Genomic DNA, 23,332 nt, shown 5'->3' with positions numbered 1-23,332 from the left:
AGTTTTAATTGCGCAATTGCATGACATTTCACACTCAGAATGTCTACTGAAACGAGCTTTCCATGGTCCATGACTCCATGAGCCTAAAGAGCAAATGTATGCAAATGATTGGCTCACACTCTTTTAAGACTCAAGGGTTCCTTAATTGTGTCTAATAGTTGTTCATTTATAGTATCCAAGAAAAGCCAGTGTTTGTCATCGGTCACACAAAAACTCCCACTCCAATAGTCACTTTCCCTGTGACTGACAAGAAACAAATGCATGCTCAGAATTATTAAATTGCTTCTTGGCCTAGGATTCAAGGGCAGACCATGAAAACAACCAGTACAGGTAAACGGTTTTAAGCCCCTGGATTCGTAACGGCACACTTGATAAACTTGATAAATCAGTTCAACTGGAAATAACTGGGCTTGGGGAGGAACACACCAGTGTTGTGCCAAAGTGACTAGATTTTAAATAGATAAATTAAAGGGAATGAATCCAATGGGTCAGGGTCGACTGGCAGTAATTTTGCTGCCTGTTATTGTCAGCAGGAACCCCGCGTAGAGAGCGCGCGTGAAGAGCAAGCTTGTTGCTGGAAAGCATGACGCTCTGTGGCTCTGTCCAGCGCGCACAGTGCTGAAAATATAATAAAGGACAACAACAAGGCGTCTCAACAGAGTTTTCAGTGATGAAGACTTCGAGATGGCAAAAGAAACCCATCCTGTATACCTATTTGAAGCGACGCCTAAATGAAAATGCTGCTTTCTCTCGGACCGGCCGTGATTGAACTTCATCTTCTTCTATTAGTAGAAAGGGAGAGTGGATATTTTTAGGTGCAAGAGCGGCTGTCTGCAGAAATGCCAGCCAACCTCACCGTTTCAAACAATACCGTGCTAGTTCTGGGTGCCGATATTAACACCGCACAAACCCGGGACACCGACTTTAACTTCCCTGCTCTGATATTCGGAATATTGCTAATTGTGGTCATCATTTGTGGAAATTTGCTTGTGTGCCTTAGTGTGTACAGGGAAAAAGCTTTGAAAACTACAACCAACTACTTCATAGTCAGTCTGGCTGTGGCTGATTTGATGTTGGCAGTTTTGGTTTTGCCACTGTTTATATATGTTGAGGTGAGTAATATGTCTCAAAATGGTATGGTGCCTCAGTCAAAGCCATGCATTTTATTATGATTAAAACAATGTGCCTGTATGATGATGATGATGATTCATATTAATAATATTATTAGTAGTGATAGTATTAATCATTATAATAATTGATGATATTCATTAGAAAGGTCCAATTAATTGTGATTGGAAGCTATTTCAAATTAGACCACATAATGTAATATAACATCTATCAATCCAAATCACAGATTATGACAGAAAAGACCACATGTTATTAACCAATAATATCAATTGTCATTGCTATTATGCATGTATAATAGTATGCCATATTTACACAATTGGTTATTGTCTACAACCTATCATCTATTGGGGCCAGGTTTATTTACATGTGTTGCAGCTGATGCAAGGGTGAACACTGCACAGAATGGATGATGTGAATGCTGGATAAACACAGTTGGCTCATTAATCCAACGGTTTGCAAAGGCATGTGTGCCTAGCTTGCTGTTGTTGTCAAAACGTCTCATATGGCTTGCAAACACCATTGAGTATTTGAGACATGACTTTACCAGATCATACTGAATTTTCAACTTCACAAATATTTATACTATTTCTAAGTATTTCAGAAATAATCAGATACGCTTAGATCTACTGTCTATAAGTCATTACCATGGATTGACAGAATTTCCCAAACCTGTAATTCAATCTAACTCCAACAACCACACAGCTGTAACTACACTGTAGGCATGAACTGTATTTGACCCCTCGGGGGATGCGTGGGTTGCCTCTCCACTGATGGGACCAAAACCCCCTGCAGCGAGTCATTGCACGGCTGCATCCCCATCCGTTCTGCCACAGCACATGCCTCAACAATCGCAGCACAATACACACATTTGTCCCAGCAGGCAGTCAACACTGGGCCGGGGAAATGAGGCTGACTAGCGCCTCCTCTCAGCCCCCCCCCCCCCTCCCCCTCCCTCAGCCAGACAGCCACTAGTAGCCAAGAGACCCAGCATAGGAACAATAGTTTTTCACTGACAGAACATTCCATTCCCAGGGTCACTGTCCCAAGCATCACACTGGACACCACTATAGCCCCTTCAAGAGAGCTTGATATAGCAACCAACTGGCCAGGCGGAAAGAGACCATGGATGAATCGATGGATGAAATTGGGGGGGTCCTGTTCTAATTCTTTGAGAATGCATCCATCATGCCTCGCATCCCTCCTTTCCTCCTCTCCTTGGGGGGAATGCTGATTTGACATGACTGGTGTAAAATACGATTTATGCTTGATCCGGAAATGTGGCCCGGAGGCTCCGTACGTTGGGGGTGAAGCAATTGCGGAGCCTCCGGAGTCCAAATCAAGCTCCGTACCGCATCGCAGTGCACGACCCAAATTTTGTAACAATGTGGAGGGCTCCATATAGCGCTGCATTGACATGATTGGTTGACGGTAGGTGGGGGCGGTACGTCCTGTATAAACACAAACTCACTTCCTTGACAACTTCCTTCACAACAGCTCTGCTCTGCTCAACGATGAGCAAGACTTTGAATGCCCTAACTTCCGCAGAGGCCACATCGCAGTACATGCTGTTTGACTAATACAGAAACCAGATTGACCATAAATCGGCTATATGATGGAATCTTCACTTTCAGTGATTACTTCAAGGACTTAAAGACGGAGACTTACAGAAAAACCACATGAATTTTGTAATCACATGTGAAGTTAATGTGAAAACATGTGACAACATGTTAAAAGCAACATGCAATAACATAAAACTACACATGTGAAAACATGATCTCGTGAAATAAGTGTGACAACATGGGGATGCAATCTTTCAACATGTGAATCCATGAAACTTTCACATGAGATCATATCTTCACATGTGTTCAAATGTTGTCGCGTGTAAAGATCGTCATCACATGGGGATGCAAAATTATAACATGATAAAATTAAACTACACATGACAACATTTGAACATGTGAAAGCCCAGGTATCAAATTTAATTTAGAATGTTTTACTTTAAAAGCCAAAATTGACATTAATTCAATTTAAACAGTCATGGTCCCCTGGAGGTTTTGTCTAGTTCCCGGTTTGTTCCAGGGACGTCCCCAAGGATGTTTTTAGGACTTCTCTGAACGTTGTGTCATGGTCCCCTGGAGGAGGGGAGGGGACCATGACACAAGATCCCAATAACATCCTTGGGGACATCCCTGGAACTAGACAAAACCTCCAGGGAACCATGACACAACGTTTCGAGAAGGTAGTAGAAACGTCTTTGGGAATGTTACTGGAACAAAACGGAAACTTGACAAAAAGCTCCAGGGGACCATGACACATCATCCGAAGAACATAATTGGACGAACATGTTAGGACATTTGTAAGATGTTTTCAAGACATTTTTCTCCCCAGTCGTCAGGACATCATGTGATGGGACCCAGATGGTCCTAAACCATGATAAGTAATGAAATGGTATGGGGAGGTTTAAAGTAAGTGTACGCTGTTCAGCAGAAATAATGTAAAAATCTTTAATCAATGACAATATGATTACATTTGACATGATCACTTAGTACTGACTTGTCAATATGACCCCACCTGGGATTTTAACTCACAGCCTCTGCGTTTGGGGTACGCTGATTTTCCTGCTTCCCCACAAAGTCCCTTACACATTCATTAACAACAGTGCCTTCAGAAAGTATTCATACCCCGTGACTTCAAAATGCATGAAAATTAGATTTTTTTATCACCCATTTACACACAACAGCCCATGATGACAGAGTGAAAACATGTTTTTAGATTTATTGAAAATGAAATACAGAAACATCTAATACATAAGTACTCACACCTCTGAGTCGATACATGTCACAATCACTATGGCAGCGAATACAGATTTGAATCTTTCTGTGTAAGTCTCGAAGAGCTTTGCACAACTGCATTGTACAATATTTGCACATTATTCTTCAAACAACTATTTAAGCTCTGTCAAGTTGGTTGTTGGTCGTTGCTAGAAAGTCATTTTCAAGTCTTAACATAGATTTTCAAGACAATTTAAGTCAAAACTGTAACTAGGCCACTCAGAAACATTTAATGTGGTCTTAGTAAGCAACTTCGTAAGCAACACCAGTATATATTTGGCCTTGTGTTTAAGGTTATTGTCCTGCTGAAATGTGAATTTCAGTGTCTCCCAGTGTCTGTTGAAAAGCAGACAACCAGGTTTTCCTTTAGGATTTTGCCTGTGCTTAGCTCTATTCCGTTTCTTTTTATCCTAAAAACCTCCATAGTCCTTGCCAATGACAAGCATACACATAACATGATGCAGACACTACCATGCTTGAAAATATGAAGTGTCACTCAGTAATTTATTTAGTTGGGTTTGGCCCAAACATAACACTTTGTATTCAGGACATAATGTACATTTCTTTGCCACATTTGTTGCAGTTTTACTTTAGTGCCTATTTGTGACGTAACTACAATGTTGTTGATCAATCCTGTTTTCTCTTATTACAGCCATTAAACTGTGTAACTTTTTTAAAGTCACCATTGGCCTCATGGTGAAATCCCTGAGTGGTTTCCTTCCTCTTCGGCAACCGAGTTAGGAAGGACACCTTTATCTTTGTAGTAACTGGGTGTATTGATACACCATCCAAAGTGTAATTAAAAGCTTCAGCATGCTCAAAGGAATATTCAATGTCTACTTTTTGTATTTTTACCCATCTACCAATAGGTACCCTTCTTTGTGAGGCATTGAAAAACCTCCCTGGTCTTTGTGGTTGAATCTGTGTTTGAAATTCACTGCTCAACTGACCTTACATATAATTGTATGTGTGGGAGATGAGGTAGTCATTAAAACATCATGTTAAATACTATTATTGCACACAGAGTGTGTCTATGCAACTTATTATGTGACTTGTTAAGAAAAGTTTTACTCCTGGATTTACAGTATTTGTTCGCTTGCCATATCAGAGGGGCTGAACACGTAATGACTCAAGACCTTTTAGGATTTAATTTTTAATTCATTTGTAGAAAATTTGAAAAACATAATTCCACCTTGACATTAATGGGGTATTGTGTGTAGGCCAGTGGCAAAATCTCAATTTAATATGTTTTTAATCCAGGCTGTAACACCACAAAATGTGGAAAAAGTCAAGGGGTGTGAATACTTTCTGAAGGCATTGCATAATACATCTCTGCACTTAGCAAAAGAGTTTCATCTGCATTGCTATTTTAGCCATCATTTAATCTGACTATTCTTTCATCGTTGATATCATTTACATATTTGTAGCAATTTTAGGGTTTGCTGTATTTTTAACAAAGCTAAGATTTAGTATTAAGTCCAAAGTGTAGGAATACAGGTAAAATCAGTCATTGTCACAGACATGGTGGCGTAGCAGGAAGATCGGAATGCCGTGAACCAAGAGTTTCAAATCCCAGGTGAGGACATGTTCAATAATAATTGCTGTATAAATTATGGCTGGGCAGTAAACTGTATTTTACTACATAGCAGTAGGCCTATTGATGCAGATAGGACTGTACTGCGCAGCAGAGCACGAGCAAAGAGCTCAGCTTCAAAATGTTAGTGATCCAATTAGAGATAGGCTACCTAAGCTCTGCCCATACCCTAGTTATTGATAAAATAAGGCCATCTACCTAGAAATCGGCACAATGCCCCGTGTGGCGAAACTAAGGACTGCCATTGAATCTATTGAAAATAAACTGAACAAAAATATAAACTCAAAATGCAACAATTTCAAATATTTTACTGAGTTGAAGTTCATATAAGGAAATCAGTCAATTGAAATAAATGCATTAGTCCCTAATCCATGGATTTCACATGACTGGGAATACAGATATGCATCTGCTGGTCACAGATACCTAAAAAAGGTAGGGGTGTGGATCAGAAAACCAGCCAGTATCTGATGTGACCAGAATGAAGCGCAACACATCTCCTTCGCATAGAGTTGATCAGGCTGTTGATTGTGGCCTGTGGAATGTTGTCCCACTCCTCTTCAATTGCTGTGTGAAGTTGCTGGATATTGGCGGGAACTGGAACACACTGTCGTACATGTCGATCCAGAGCATCCCAAACATGCTCAATGGGTGACATGTCTGGTGAGTATGCAGGCCAGGGAAGAACTGGAAAACATTCAGTTTCCAGGAATTGTGTACAGATCCTTGCAACATGGGGTTGTGCATTATGTTAAAACCTGAGGTGATGTCAGCGGATGAATGGCACAACAACGGGCCTCATGACTTGGTCATGGTTTCTCTGTGCATTCAAATTGCCATTGATAAAAGGCAATTGTGTTCATTGTCCATAGCATATGCCTGCACATACCATAACCCCACCGCCACCATGGGGCACTCTGTTCACAATGTTGACATCAGCAAACTGCCCGCCCACAAGACGCTGTGCACTCTGTCTGCCATCTGCCCGGTACAGTTGAAACCGGGATTCATCCTTGAAGGGCACATTTCTCCAGTGTGCCAGTGGCCATTGAAGGTGAGCATTTGCCCACTAAAGTTGATTATGACGTTGACGAGCACGCAGATGAGCTTCTTTGAGACTGTATCTGACAGTGCCAACCCACAGTTATATCAACTGTCCAGGTGGCTGGTCTCAGACGATTCCGCAGGTGAAGAAACTTGAGACATCTGTGGCATTGTGTTGTGTGACAAAACTGAACATTTTACAGTGGCCTTTTATTTTCCCCAGTACAAGGTGTACCCTTGTAAAAGTCATGCTGTTTAATCAGCTTTTTGATATGCCAACCCTGTTAGGTGGATTGATTATCTTGATAAAGGAGAAATGCTCACTAATAGGAATGTTAACACATTTTTGCACAACATTTTAGAGAAATAAGCTTTTTGTGCATATGGAAGACTTCTGGGATCTTTTATTTCAACTCATGAAACATGGGACCAACACTTTACGTGTTGCGTTTATATTTTTGTTAAGTATACGTCATGGTCATAGAGTAGAATAATTCTTCTGATGAACAAAAAGTAACTTTTTCACAAAATGGAGGCATACAAAGACAAAAAAGTGTGGTACAGTGTGGAAATGATAATGAGTGAAGAAAATACAGAAATAGATGAATACAGAGAAAGATTATTGGTTGACGTTTGATTGATAAAACAATCCAAAGAGTGAAAGACCCATTTAAAACAACTTAGAATGTATTTGTTGCCACCCTATGGTCATGCACTACTCTTATAAATATCTCTTATTATTCAAAAACTTACTGTCAAAAATTAGAACAATATTGTGATATATTTTGGCCATATCGTCCAGCCCTAGAATAAATAATAATACACAATGTAATCATGTATGTCAAAGTGAGTCAAATATGCAATTTGAAAACACTCGATATTAAACACTGTTTGTGTGTATTCTAACGACTTTTGATGTGATGTTTGCAGAGCATCACAAAAATGTGCACTTGAAAGGTTAGGTTCATCAACATGTGAAAATCCACGTGAAGTTTCATGTGAATTATCATCACCTGAGAAATATTCAAAAAACGCATGCCTTTATATGATATCACATGAGAAATCATGTGATTTTCCACATGTGAAATTCATGTGGTTTTTCCGTAATGGGAATGATGGAAGGAAAAATGTGTTTTACATGTTATTGGAACAGAGCCACATATATCACGTTACATGACAATGAACACATGTCCCCAACCTGGCAGCCAAATCAGAGAGAGAGAAGTTATAAAAACAAGCCAATTAAAATATGTGATTAGAATACCATTAAAATCATCTAAATTGTGTCAAGGCCAAAACTTGTCATAACTGACATGTGCTCCACGCCTGCAATTTCCAATCAGCCAGAGGGGCCTCACTCTGCTCAGCTCTATGATAGAGCTGCAGCAGCGCTAATGAGGAAATTGATTTCACACACAGCCAATCTGGTGGGTGCAGAACACTAGCCAAGGGCAAGACCTTGTGGAAGTCATCAGAGGGCAGGGAGGGGCAAAGGGTAGTCAGCAGACCATGGCTTTATCTCAATTAATCTTTACGTGATTCCTTGCATCCTATGTCCTTGCCTCGAGAAAGAGACCAAGTTCTTTTTAAGTTCAGTGATGTTGCCTGTCTGACCGTGTGTGTTTGCTGCTCTGTTTCAGTTCCAGGGTGGTCTGTGGTCACTGAACATGCATGTCTGCGACGGCCTGATGACCATGGACGTGATGCTGTGTACGGCCTCCATATTCAACCTCTGCGCCATCAGCATCGACAGGTTATCGACCTTTAACTCTCTGTTAACATCCGACCTCTCAGGTGGTGGTCAAAGCGCTGACGTCAAGTGTGACTTATGACAGAAACAGCACTGCAATACAAGCATGAGTCGATTCATTGACACCCCCCCCCCCCCCCCATGATGTTTGAGCTAGGTCAAGTTCACAAAAATAATCTATGGATTCCAATTAACTTTCCTTCCCTGTGTCCGAATGTTTGAGCCATTGAATACCAATACTAACATGTTCTCTCCAAAAGCACTTTGCTGGGAGTTGTGCTGGCAGCGTTAGCAGTACAAGGGAGGAGAACCCTGCTGCTTTCGCTATCAGCCCAAGTCATAGGTCATAGTGTCTCCTCCACTAGATCGGATTAGGAAAATAACCATATCTCCAGCAATGACCTGTCATCTCTCTCTTCCCCCCTTCTCCCTGAAAGCAATCAGTGTTAACGGAAAGCACAAATGAAGCAGAGAGAGAAAACATACAAAACATAAAACCTCAGGATAAAATATGTTTCCATCTTGATAGACAGGTAGCATTTGCATGGGAACATTAGCTGATATGATTATCATTTTCTTTGCTCACTGTTACACAGCCTATCACTGACATTAAGCTATATAGGGCCTGTTGAGGTATTTGTTGCCTCTGTGTTGCCTGTAGCCAAGAAAACCTCATTAGCATTCACACAAATGGGAATAATATAATTTTAAAAATAAATTAAAGCCTACCAAACACATGCTCTTTCCATAAAAGACTGACCAGGTGAATTCAGATGAAGCTATGATCCCTTATTGATGTCCACTTCAATCAATGTAGATGAAGAGGAGGAGACAGGTTTAAGAAGGATTTTTAAGTCTTGAGACCAATTAAACATTGGTTTTGTATGTGTGCTATTAGGAGGGTGAATGGGCAAGACAAATTATTTAAGTGCCTTTGAACGGGGAATGGTAGTAGGTGCCAGGCGCACCGGTTTGAGTGTGTCAAGAACTGCAACGCTGCTGGGTTTTTCGCGCTCAACAGTTTCCCGTGTGCATCAAGAATGGTCCACCACCCAAAGGACATCCAGCCAACTTGACACAAATGTGGGAAGCATTGGAGTCATGGGCCATTATCCCTGTGGAACACTTTCGACACCTTGTAGAGTCCATGTCCCGAGGAATTGAGGCTGTTCTGAAGGTGTTCCTAATGTTTTTTGCACTCAGTGTACATAATATTTTTGTGTCAAAAGTAATGTACTAGAACACATGTATCAAATTCATTCCACGGAAGGCCGAGTGTCTGTTTTCGGTCCTCCCTTGTACTTGATTGATGAGTTAAGATCGCTGAATAGTTAACTCCCCTCACCTGGTTGTATAGGTCTTAATTGTACACAAATTGAAAGGAAAAAACAGCAGACACCCTGCCCTCCATGGAATGAGTTTGACACCCCTGTACTATACTAAACAAAAATATAAACGCACCGTGGAAAGTGTTGGTCCCAGGTTTCATGAACTGAAATAAAAGATTCCAGAAATGTTCCATATGCACAAAAAAATATTATTTATCTCAAATTGTGCGCACAAATTTGTTTTCATCCCTGTTAGTGAGCATTTCTCCTTTGCCAAACAGAATGATCATTACACAGGTACACCTTGTGGCCACTCTAAAATGTGCAGTTTTGTCACACAACACAATGCCACAGATGTTGTGAGGGAGCGTGTAATTGACATGCTGACTGTAGGAATGTCCACCAGAGCTGTTGCCAGAGAATGTAATGTTAATTTATCTATCCGTAAGCCATCTCCGTCGTTTTAGAGAATTTAGCAGTATCTCCAACCGGCCTCACAACCGCAGACCACGTGTAACCACGCCAGCCCAGGCCCTACACATCCTGCTTCTTCACCTGCGGGATCGTCTGAGACCAGCCAACCGGACAGCTCATGAAACTGAGGAGTACTTCTGTCTGTAATAAAGCCCTTTTGTGGGGGGAAAACTAATTCTGATTGGCTCGTCCTCCCAGGCCCCCTCATGGCTGTGCCCCTGCTCAGTTATGTCAAATCCATAGATTAGGGCCTAATGAATTCATTTCAGTTGACTGATTTCCTTCTATGAACTGAAACTCAGTAAAATCTTTGACATTTTTGCTTGTTGCGTTTATATTTTTGTTTAGTATTTAATGATAGATCTAAGGAAATCATTAATGAATGTCTCTCTTCTACAAAGAGAAAACATAGCGAATATAGCTCCTCTCAATCTTTTCTCTGGTTGATATGATTCATTCAGGTTCATCGCTGTCTCCATTCCACTCAACTACAACCTTAAGCATGTTGATCAGAGACAGATCTTCCTGCTCTCCGCCACGTGGATCCTGGCCTTGGCAGTGGCCTCACCCGTCATGTTTGGCATCCAAAACGTCCCCCAGCGGGACTCTACAGAGTGTAAACTGGAGGACGACAACTTCGTGGTCTACTCCTCTGTCTGCTCTTTCTTCATCCCCTGTCCCATCATGCTCCTCCTCTACTGCGGCATGTTCCGGGGATTGAGGAGGTGGGAGGAGGCGCGCAAGGCCAAGCTGAGGAGCAGCATCCTGGTCTGTAGGAAGTTCCAGGACGCAACTGCCTCCCTGTCCCCGCTGGACTCCCTGCCTCCTCCTCTACCCCCCATTATCAAGAGGGAGGAGCTCACAGACATGAAGCCAGAGCTAAAGGATATTAATCTGGAAGAGCTGGACCCTTACCCCCTAGAGTCTCCAGACGGCCCCTATAACAACTCTTTAACAACTCCAGAGTACAAGGAAGGCCCTGTGCCCACCGTGGTGGCCTACTCTAACATTAGCTACAACCTCCACCCCCAAACCGACCCTCACCAGAAGAAGAGGGCCAAGATTAATTGCCGAGAGAGGAAGGCCATGAAGGTGCTTCCTGTCGTTGTGGGTGAGTTGGATCATTTTTGTTCTCTTATCTGTTTGGTTGGCACTTTGCACTTTTTCTAATATGGTAACACTGTTGGTTGGGGCACTGATGCAACTGTTAATGTAACTGTTGTAATAACTAAATGTAGTCTGAACAAACAAAGCCACACAACAACCGCAAAATATTATTTGTAAATATTTTCATGGTCAATCTTCTGTGCATTGTGCGGTCTGAGTCATCACCAAGAGAACTAGCCAGATGATTCCGACCCAACTGTTATGCTTGTTTACACTGAGCTGCACTGGGGTCGGAACGCCATTATGGTTATATTAAGATACCACGGAGCAGGCGCGAGATATGGGTCGGAAAACGTACACTACATGACCAAAAGTATGTGGACACCTTTTTGTCGAACACCAAAATCATGGTCATTAATATGAAGTTGGTCCGCCTTTGCTGCTGTAACAGCCTCCACTCTTCTGGGTAGGCTTTCCACTAGATGTTTGAACATTGCTGCGGTGACTTGCTTCCATTCAGCCACAAGAGTATTAGTGAAGTCGGGCACTGATGTTGGACGATTAGGTCTGGCTCACAGACAGCATTCCAATGAATCCCAAAGGTGTACGGTGGAGTTAAGGTCAGGACTCTGTGCAGGCCAGTCAAGTTCTTCCACACCAATCTCGTCAAACCATTTCTGTATGGACCTCGCTTTGTGCATTGTCATACTGAAACAGGAAAGGGCCTTCCCCAAACTTTTGCCACAAAGTTGGAAGCACAGAATAGTCTAGAATGTAATTGTATGCTGTAGCGTTAAGATTTCCCTTCAGTGGAACTAAGGGTTCTAGCCCAAACCATAGAAAACAGTCCCAGACCATTATATATCATCCACAAAACTTTATAGTCGGCACTATGCATTTGGGCAGGTAGCGTTCTCCTGGCATCCTCCAAACCCAGATTTGTCCGTTGGACTGCCAGATGGAGAAGCGTGATTCATCACTCCAGAGAACGCGTTTCCACTGAGAGTCCAATGGCTTTGAGATTCACACCACTCCAGCCGATGCTTGGCATTGTGTATGGTGATCTTAGGCTTCTGTGCGGCTGTTCGGCCATGGAAACCCATTTCATGAAGCTACCGGCGAACAGTTCTTGTGCTGTCGTTGCTTCCAGAGGCAGTTTGGAACTCAGTAGTGAGTGTTGCAACGGAGGACTGATGATTTTTACGCGCTACACGCTTCAGCACTCGGCGGTCCCAGTGAAAAGGGTATATTTCCAGAATTTTGTTTTGTATTTCTCCCTTCTTGATGTAAATTTGGAAAAGTTTAAATGTGGGGTACAGTGGCATATCCCATCCTGGCATTGAGGTACAGTTGAAGTCGTAAGTTTACATACACCTTAGCCAAATACATTTAAACTCAGTTTTTCACAATTCCTGACATTTAATCCTAGTAAAAATCCCCTGTCTTAGGTCAGTTAGGATCAGCACTTTATTTTAAGAATGTGAAATGTCAGAATACCAGCAGAGAGAATGATTTATTTCAGCTTTTATTTCTTTCATTACATTCTCAGTGGGTCAGAAGTTTACATACACTCAATTAGTATTTGGAGCAAAGCCTTTAAATTGTTTAACTCAGGTCAAACATTTCAGGTAGCCTTCTACAAGCTTCCCACAATAAGTTGGGTGAATTTTGGCTCATTCCTCCTGCCAGAGCTGGTGTAACTGAGTCAGGTTTGTAGGCCTCCTTGCTCGCACACGCTTTTTCAGTTCTGCCCACACATTTTCTATAGGATTGAGGTCAGGGCTTTGTGATGGCCACTCCAATATCTTGACTTTGTTGTCCTTAATCCATTTTGCCACAACTTTGGAAGTATGCTTGGGGTCATTGTCCGTTTGGAAGACCCATTTGCGACCAAGCTATAACTTCCTGACTGATGTCTTCAGATGTTGTTTCAATATTTCCACATAATTTTCCTTCTCATGATGCCATCTATTTTGTGAAGTGCACCAGTCGCTCCTGCAGCAAAGCACCCCCACAACATGATGCTGCCACACCCGTGCTTCACGGTTGGGATGGTGTTCTTCGGCTTGCAAGCCTCCCCCTTTTTCCTCCAAACATAACGATGGTCATTATGGCCAAACAGTTCTATTTTTGTTTCATCAGACCAGAGGACATTTTTCCAAAAAGTACGATCTTTGTCTCCATATATATTTGCAAACCGTAGTCTGGCTTTTTTATGGCGGTTTTGGAGCAGTGGCTTCTTCCTTGCTGAGCGGCCGTTCAGGTTATGTTGATATAGGACTTGTTTTACTGTGAATATAGATAATTTTGTACCTGTTTCCTCCAGCATCTTCACAGGGTCCTTTGCTTTTGTTCTGGGATTGATTTGCACTTTTCGCACCAAGGTACGTACGTTCATCTCTAAGAGACAGAAAGCGTCTCTTCCTGAGCGGTATGACAGCTTCATGGTCCCATGGTGTTCGTACTTGCGTACTATTGTTTGTACAGATGAACGTGGTACCTTCAGGCTTTTGGAAATTGCTCCCAATGATGTACCAGACATGTGGAGGTCTTCAATTCTTTTCTTCTGAGGTCTTGGCTGATTTCTTTTGATTTTCCCATGATGTCAAGCAAAGAGGCACTGAGTTTGAAGGTAGGCCTTGGAAAACATCCACAGGTACACCTCCAATTGACTCAAATTATGTCAGTTAGCCTATCAGAAGCTTCTAAAGCCATGACAATTAGATCTTTCTTACGTCTAAATAAACAGGGTCATTATTGGGCCTAACGAGTCATTATAATACCATTTAGCGAACACTGGCTAATTAACTTAAACGTAATCCTTTATCCAATCATCATGTAAGGTTTACCTGAGCCCTTAAGACCTAGAGATGATGTTATCCCTATAGTATCACCGTTTTGTTGGTAAAGTGTTCAGCCTTCTGACTGTAAGTATGGACCTATAAATACACCTGAGCAAAGATACTTGTACAGGATAATGTATTATCAAAATTGAATGACAATTATCCGGAGCAAGGCCGTTTCTAGCATTTCACATATTCTTCATGCAGTTTCCTTGCCTCTGAGAACTTGTGCAACTGCTTTAAGCCAGAGAGACAATCCTGTAGTCTGTCCCAGTAGACCCCCCCACCCCCAGCACACACACACAAATAAATACTGAGCAAAATGAGTCTACTAGGGCAGATGGAGAACAAGGGAAAAGGGGGAGAAAGATAAGGGGGAGGAGAGGGGAGAAAGAGAGAGAAACACTCAAAGTGACCCTCGATCAGCAATGTTTCCATGTGCTATCTTTGAGTCCATCTGTCCAGGGATGGTGTGGATTAATGGAGTTGGTGTATTTATTGAAAAGGCAGAACTGAAGCATGGCCTATATACTATGGCATTTGAGGATAAAACCCAGTGTTCAAGAAAGTCTATTAAATAGATTTGACATACAGGTTGATCATATCTGAATCATGAGGCAAACAGAAGAAGCTAGACCAAGGTGTTCTCAAAGTGGGATCAGCGGCGGTACTGCATTTCATTTCATATTTTTTATGAATATTACTAACAGATTAAATTACTTTCAACCAAGGGATCCATGAAATATGTTTCAAGTGTGTCATACAATACAGTGTAATATTATTAATCTACAATTTTGATGGGAGACTGTAACAGAGGTGTGTAAATGTTTTTTTTTTAGGCGGGATCATGTTGTTGAATTGTATCGTTGTACATTTTAATTCTGTAATGTATTGATTGTTGCTGCCTTCTTGTAAAAGAGACTCTGGGTCTCAATGGGCTTTTCCTGGTTAAATAAATGTTAAATAATTTTTTTTAAATTATGTTCTTAACCCTGGGCCTGGTTGGCTCACAGGGATATTGGTATCCACACTACTCAATTATCAGTTTTTCAACTCAAAACAATTACCCCAAAAATGTATATATATATATATATATATATATATATATATATATATATATATATATATATATATATATATACAGTACCAGTCAAATGTTTGGACACACCTACTCATTCAAGGATTATCTTTATTTTTACTATTTTCTACATTGTAGAATAATAGTGAAAACATAAAAACTATGAAATAACACATATGGAATCATGTAGTAACCAAACAAAAAAGTGTTAAAAACAAATCAAAATATATTTTATATTTGAGATTCTTCAAAATAGCCACCCTTTGCCTTGATGACAGCTTTGCACACTCTTGGCATTCTCTCAACCAGCTTCATGAACTACTGACCTGGAATGCATTTCAATTAACAGGTGTGCCTTGTTAAAAGTTAATTTGTGGAATTTCTTTCCTTCTTAATGCATTTGAGCCAATCAGTTTTGTTGTGACAAGGTAGAGGTGGTATACAGAAGATAGTCCTATTTGGTAAAAGACCAAGTCCATATTATATGAAACTGGCTCTCATGAGGACCGCCACAGGAAAGGAAGATCCAGAGTTAGCTCTGCTGCAGAGGATTAGTTCCTTAGAGTTAACTGCACCTCAGATTGCAGCCCAAATAAATGCTTCACAGAGTTCAAGTAACAGACACATCTCAACATCAACTGTTCAGAGGAGACTGTGTGAATCATAATTTCATGGTCGAATTGCTGCAAAGAAACCACTACTAAAGGACACCAATAAGAAGAAGAGACTTGCTTGGGCCAAGACACACGAGCAATAGACATTAGACGGGTAGAAATCTGTCCTTTGGTATGATGAGTTAGATTTTTGGTTCCAACTGCCATGTCTTTGTGAGACGCAGAGTAGGTGAACGGATGATCTCCACATGTGTGGTTCCCACCGTGAAGCATGGAGGAGGAGGTGTGATGGTGTGGAGGTGCTTTGCCTGTGACACTGTCAGTGATTTATTTAGAATTCAAGGCACAGTTAACCAGCATGGCTACCACAGAATACTGCAGCGATACGCAATCCCATCTGGTTTGCGCTTAGGGGATATCATTTGTTTTTTTTAACAGGACAATGACCCAAAACACACCTCTAGGCTGTGTAGGGGCTATTTGGCCAATAAGGAGAGTGATGGAGTTCTGCATCAGATGACTGGCCTCCACAATCACTCGACCTCAACCCAATTGAGATGGTTTTGGATGTGTTGGACCGCAGAGTGAAGGAAAAGCAGCCAACAAGTGCTCAGCATATGTGGGAACTCCTTCAAGACTATTGGAAAAGCATTCCAGGTTTTTTATTTTATTTAACTAGGCATTGACATTGACCCGGACAATTATTTACAATAACCCGGACGACGCTGGGCCAATTGTGCCTCACCCTATGGGACTCCCAATCACGGCCGGTTGTGATACAGCCTGGATTCGAACCAGGGTGTCTGTAGTGACGCCTCCAGCACTGAGATGGAGTGCCATTAACCGCTGCGCCACAGGTGAAGCTGGTTGAGAGAATGCCAAGAGTATGAAAAATTGTCAACAAGGCAAAGGGTGGCTACTTTCAAGAATATCACATTTAAAATCTATTTTGAATTGTGTGTGTAGCACTTTTTTGGTTACTACATGATTCCATATGTGTTATTTCATAGTTTTGATGTCTTCACTATCATTCTACAATGTAGAAAATATTAAAATAAAGAAAGATCGAGTAGTTGTGTCCAAACTTTGGACTGCTACTGTATATATATATAAACGCAATGTAATTTAAGCTTTAAAATTGCAACGTTTTCTCTCTGCCGAACAGCAAAATGTGTATAATTGCAGGATATTAGCTTTAAAGCTGCAACAACAAAACATCTCTTTGCTCAGTGACAAAATGTGTAGAATTGCAAGATATTAACTTTAAAACAGCAATATTTTCTCTCCAATGCCAAGAGGCAGGCCTTTTACATGTTCTCTCCCAGGGCCTGAGATTTGGTTCGTCCAGTCTTGCACTGTAGATGTCATAGTAAAACTACTTGTAGACTATTTGTATCACACTCAAGTTGTTTTCTGATTATGAGGGGGTCCCTGATGAATTTGCAGTCACAAAAGGGGTCCCCGGACCCAAAAAGTTTGAGAACCCCTGGTGTAGACTGCAAAGAGTTCTGTGGGTAAAATACTTATACATGCCTCCAAGTCAGGGGGTGTCTGAGAATAAGGGACTCTCCTTTGAGAGACGACACCATTCCAACCAGCCTCACTCAATCCTCATATCCCTCCCTTTAAATAATAGTCAAATCAAATTGTATGTCACATGCGCCGAATACAACAGATGTAGATCTTACAGTGAAATGCTTACTTACAAGCCCTTAACCAACAATGCGGTTTTAAGAAAAATAAGTGTTGATAATTGATAAGTTAAATTTATTTTATAATTAAAGAGCAGCAGTAAGATAACAGTAGCGAGGCTACTGTATATACAAGGGGTACCGGCACAGAGTCAATGTGCGGGGGCACAGGTTAGTCGAGGTAATTGAGGTAATATTTATATGTAGGTAGAGTTAAAGTGACTATTCATAGATAATACACAGAGAGTAGCAGCAGTGTAAAAGAGGGGGGGGGGGGCAATGCAAATAGTCTGGGTAGCCATTTGATTAGCTGTTCAAGAGTCGTATGGCTTGGGGGTAGAAGCTGTTAAGATGCCTTTTGGACCTAGACTAGGTGCTCAGGTACCCTTTGACGTGCGGTATTAGAGAGAACAGTCTATGACTAGAGTGGCTGTAGTCTTTGTCATTTTTTAGGGCCTTCCTCTGACAGCGCCTGGTATAGAGGTCCTGGATGGCAGGAAACTTGGCCCCAGTGATGTACTGGGCCATACGCACTACCCTCTGTAGTGCCTTGCGGTCGGAGGCTGAGCAGTTGCCATACCAGGCAGTGATGCAACCAGTCAGGATGCTCTTGATGGTGCAGTAGGAGGTGATGATGGATCTTCAACAACTCCAAATAGCAGGAGTGATAGAGCTGTCTGGTAGGAAGGAACTCAGAAACACATTATTACATTAAATAAGGCGTTCTTAATACTGGTCCTGGGGGACCCACAAGGGGACCAGGTTTTCATAAGACACCCTACATAAGATGACTTGGACACTTTATCCATAGCTTGAGTTCCTTAGAGATAGCTGAATTTTTTGGGATAAAATCTAATCCTATTTCTGCCTCACATTATGTTGTTCAGCCAAAGGCCTCCCTCCACAGTAAGTGAATGAGTTGGAGAAAGGAAAGCCCAGCTTCCAAAGGGAGTTGATGCTCAGAGCAGGGGTGTGTCAAAAATGGCACCTTATTCCCTATATAGTGCAATACTTTTGACCGGACCTCTATGGGCCATGGTCAAAAGTAGTGCACTATAAGGAATAGGGTGACATCTGGGACCCAACCCAGACCTACCCAGTTGTCACGATCGTTTGTAGAAACGGACCAAGGCGCAGCGGATGTTGAGTTCCACATGATTTAATAGAAAGTGAAACTAAGCAAAGACAAAAACAAATAAACAATAAACTAACAACGAACCGTGACTACAGAGATGCTACGTGCACTAACTCAAAACAATATCCCATAAACACAGGTGGGAAAAACAGCTACTTAAATATGATCCCCAATTAGAGACAACGATTACCAGCTGCCTCTAATTGGGAATCATACAAATCACCAACATAGAAAAAAACTAGAACGCCACATAGAAATAAATAAACTAGATCACCCCCAGTCACGCCCTGACCCACTTCACCATAGAGAAACAATGGCTCTCTACGGTCAGGGGGTGGCAATACCCCCCCCCCCCCCACCAAAGGTGCGGACTCCGGCCGCAAAACCTGAAACCAAATAGGCAGGGTAGGGGGGGTGATTAGTGTCGGTGGCGGCTCTGGTGCGGGACGAAGTACCCGCTCATCCCGCGGATCCTCCAGCATCGGGGGCGGCTCTGGTGCGGGACGGAGAACCCGCTCAACTCGCGGATCCAGCCATGGACCCAGGCTGAACACTGTGCCTAGACCGGATCTCGATGCCGAGGAAGGCTCCTGCCATGGAGCGGGACTGGACGCCGTGTCTGGACTGGGCATCGGCGCAGAGGAGAGCTCCTGCCATGGAACTGGACGCCGTGTTAGGACTGGGCATCGGCACAGGGGAAGGCTCCCGCCATGGAGCGGGACTGGACGCTGTGCCTGGACTGGGCACCAACGCAGAAGAAGACTCTGGCCTTGAAGCTGGACTGGACGCCGTGCTCAGACTGGGCATCGGCGCAGGGGAAGGCTCCGGCCATGGAGCTGGAGGTTCCGGACCGTGGACCGTCTCAGGAGGTTCCGGACCGTGGACCGTCTCAGGAGGTTCCGGACCGTGGACCGTCTCAGGAGGTTCCGGACCGTGGACCGTCTCAGGAGGTTCCAGACCGTGGACCGTCTCAGGAGGTTCCAGACCGTGGACCGTCTCAGGAGACTGTGGACCGTCTCAGGAGACTGTGGACCGTCTCAGGAGGTTCCGGACTGTGGACCGTCTCAGGAGGTTCCGGACTGTGGACCGTCTCAGGAGGTTCCGGACTGTGGACCGTCTCAGGAGGTTCCGGACTGTGGACCGTCTCAGGAGACTGTGGACCGTCTCAGGAGACTGTGGACCGTGGACCGTCTCAGAAGACTGTGGACCGTCTCAGGAGACTGTGGACCGTCTCAGGAGGTTCCGGACTGTGGACCGTCTCAGGAGGTTCCGGACTGTGGACCGTCTCAGGAGGTTCCGGACTGTGGACCGTCGTTGGAAGCTCCGGACTGGGAACCATCGCCGGAAGCTCTGGACTGGGAACTGTCGCCGGAAGCTCTGGACTGGGAACTGTCACCGGAAGCCTGGTGCGTGTGACAGGCACTGGTGGTACCGGACTGGTGACACGCACCTCAGGGCGAGCGTGAGGAGCAGGCACAGGACGTACCGGACTGGGGAGGCGCATTGGAGGCCTGATGCGTGGGGCCGGTACAGGTGGCACCGGACTGGTGACACACACCTCAGGGCGAGTGCGGGCAGCAGTACAGGACGCACCTGACTGGGAGGACGCGCTGGAGGCCTAGTGCGTGGAGCCGGCACAGGTGGCACCAGACTGGTGACACACACTTCAGTGCGAGTGCGGGGAGCAGGCACAGGACGCACCGGACTGGGAACACACACTTCAGGGAGAGTGCGAGGAGCAGGCACAGGACGCACCGGACTGGGGACATGCACTTCAGGGAGAGTGCGAGGAGCAGGCACAGGACGTACCTGATTGGGAACATGCACTTCAGGGAGAGTGCGAGGAGCAGCCATAGAACGTACCGGACTGGGGACACTGGAGAGGTGCCATTGAGGCCAGAAGCGTGGAACCGCCACAGGTTGCACCAGATTGCTAACCGGATCCTCTGGTCGGATGTTGAGCAGAACACCCTTGCTCAACCTCTCTCTCATCTCACTCTCTCCCAACTTCGCCATTGCCTCCCTGACAGTCTCTGGCTCTTCCCTCTGCTCAGTCGCCAGCTCCATGTGCCCCCCCCAAAACACTTGGGGTTGTCCTTGGGCTTTCTGTAGCCGCGAACCCTGTCGTCGTCGCTGTCCTCCATTATCTCCTTCCGATGTCCAGAAATCCTTCACCTGGTGAGCACGATGCTTGGTCCTGGTTTGATGGGATATTCTGTCACGATCGTTTGTAGAAACGGACCAAGGCGCAGCGGATGTTGAGTTCCACATGATTTAATAGAAAGTGAAACTAAGCAAAGACAAAAACAAATAAACAATAAACTAACAACGAACCGTGACCACAGAGATGCTATGTGCACTAACTCAAAACAATATCCCATAAACACAGGTGGGAAAAACAGCTACTTAAATATGATCCCCAATTAGAGACAACGATTACCAGCTGCCTCTAATTGGGAATCATACAAATCACCAACATAGAAAAAAACTAGAACACCACATAGAAATAAATAAACTAGATCACCCCCAGTCACGCCCTGACCCACTTCACCATAGAGAAACAATGGCTCTCTACGGTCAGGGGGTGACACCAGCATGCAACAGTTGGTGTCTATCTATCTATCACTCATCCTAATGTTCATTCTAGATATTAATAGAAATCCCATCAACATTTCTGAATTATTCAGCCAAGCAGGGGGCTAGGCAGGGAAGCTGCCTGGCACGTGTACTTCTTTGCATACAAACCTAATTAGATCTGGCGCAGTTCTATCAAGCTTAACTGATGGATCCGTATCTGAAGTATTCCTCGTGCGTTTTGCTCATGTATGAGAAATTGGTTAATGTATGGGCAAGTATGATTTTAAATGGTGTTTGTCAATTTACAATACAGAATGGGGCTGGCTTCCCCCTACTGTCTATCCACCATTAGCATAGTTCTAACAACCCTTGCTATCACTCTGATATGGAAATGACCTGTTGTAAGTATTTCTGTAAATAGCACTGCTTTACCTACAGTATATCATTGGGATATGATCACACTTCATGATGCAGATGTAATTTATGCTCAGTGGTAAAAAAAAAAAGTAATCCTATCAGCAGGGTCTCTTCAGACTACTTCAATCTGAAATACAGCCATCTGAATGGAGCCCTAAGAGGGTATACTGTATTTATAGGGCCCCATCTTTGATTTTGATTGCGTTTGACTTATTCCTAGCTAGATCTATTCCTACTCGCCACTCAATGATGTCCTCAAAGTAAGACTCATGATATATTTAGCAATTCCTGTGTTATTACATTTGTTTTGCGTCCCAAATGGCACCCCCTTTCCTATAAATTGCACAACTTTTTACCATGGGCCCTGGTCAAAAGTGGTGCACTGTAAAGGGAATAGGGTGCCATTTGAGAAAGTGTGTGATCTTATTTTGAGCCAATTTGCGACAGCAGCAAATAATCTGGCAGCAACAGGAAATGTTAATTGTTATGTAGATTATAATATTAATGGACATTTTTGTAGGGGAAAATCAAGTCTGAAATTTCTAAATGGAAATTACAAATTTCAGAAGCATTTTTAAACCTCAAATACACTACACGTTTAAAAAGTTCTCCTGCAACAGGGTGATCAAAGTAAGATCCTACATATGTAGTAATAAAGAGTTTCAAGCCTGTGTCAGCCTGACCCATAATCATTTCATAAATGAGAGGTCTCAGAGGTGTCATTTTACTGCTATTCCTGTGGCTTACGAGTTCTTAAGCAGAAATCTAAAGAGCCTCAGTATAAACCTCCCTCTTTGTGGTGTGTTTGTGTGTGCCTGCCTGTGTGTGCGTACCGTGTACCTATGTTCCTACGTTTGTGTGTGTACCTCGTGTGTCTGCTTGTGTATGTGCCTGACTGCCTCTATGTGTGTGTCTATTCCATCCCAGGTGCCTTCCTGTTCTGCTGGACCCCGTTCTTCGTGGTCCACACCATGCGGGCCCTGTGTGCCACCTGTTACATCCCCCCATGGCTGATGAGCATCGTCACCTGGCTGGGCTACGTCAACAGCGCCCTCAACCCCATCATCTACACAGTTTTCAACACAGAGTTCAGGAACTACTTCAATAAATTCCTCCACAGCTGCTGTATATACCGATAGGCAAGATGAGCACAACTAGCCTGGTCCCAGATTTGTCATCATGACAAGCAACTCCTATGGTCATTGTCATTTCTATTGTCATTGTAACTCCTATGGTCATTGACAACACAGCAAAAACAGTTCTGGGACCAGGCTGAGGCACCACCGCTGATGAGTGGACAAAAAAGCACAATGAACAATACCATTGTAAGATGTTACGATATCAAATGTGTGCTTTGCTGTACAGTAAATCTTGCGATTGCATATTTTTCTCCCACTTGGGATTTCATTTTTTTCTGTTGATAAATGCTTGTGATTTATCCTATTGTGACAGCAATGTTGTTTGTCAGCTTGCCATATGTTGTTTCCATGTTTTATGTGGAAAGCTTTGTGGTAAGGAATTGCATTGAATCCCTCCAACTAAAAAAGGTGCTTAGAAATACCAGCAAGGCATCAATTTCTTAGATTATTAGAGGTAATTAAATTGTATCTTTAAGATTACTTATTTTTCTCACTTAAATTAGGACTTCTGTCCCTAAACTGTGTGGACATTAAGGACCAGGGTTAGAAGACTACGTCATTGACAAAAATAAAAAATAAAACACT

General features: G+C 43.2%; 1 protein-coding gene across 1 annotated transcript; it reads left to right on the top strand.

The window, feature by feature from the left end:
• The first annotated feature begins 839 nt into the window (after positions 1-839).
• Positions 840-22,747, top strand: LOC120066589 (D(4) dopamine receptor-like). The gene is made up of 4 exons (XM_039018013.1): positions 840-1,112; positions 8,235-8,347; positions 10,608-11,257; positions 22,536-22,747. Exons 1-4 carry the CDS (start codon positions 840-842, stop codon positions 22,745-22,747), a joined length of 1,248 nt encoding a protein of 415 aa, XP_038873941.1.
• Positions 22,748-23,332: the final 585 nt, after the last annotated feature.

This window comes from Salvelinus namaycush, chromosome 21 (genome assembly GCF_016432855.1).
Source record: "Salvelinus namaycush isolate Seneca chromosome 21, SaNama_1.0, whole genome shotgun sequence".
In the NCBI taxonomy this organism is placed as follows: Eukaryota; Metazoa; Chordata; class Actinopteri; order Salmoniformes; family Salmonidae; genus Salvelinus; species Salvelinus namaycush.
The sequence above is the reverse complement of the archived record's forward strand: the minus strand, read 5'-3'. Positions and strand labels throughout refer to the sequence as shown.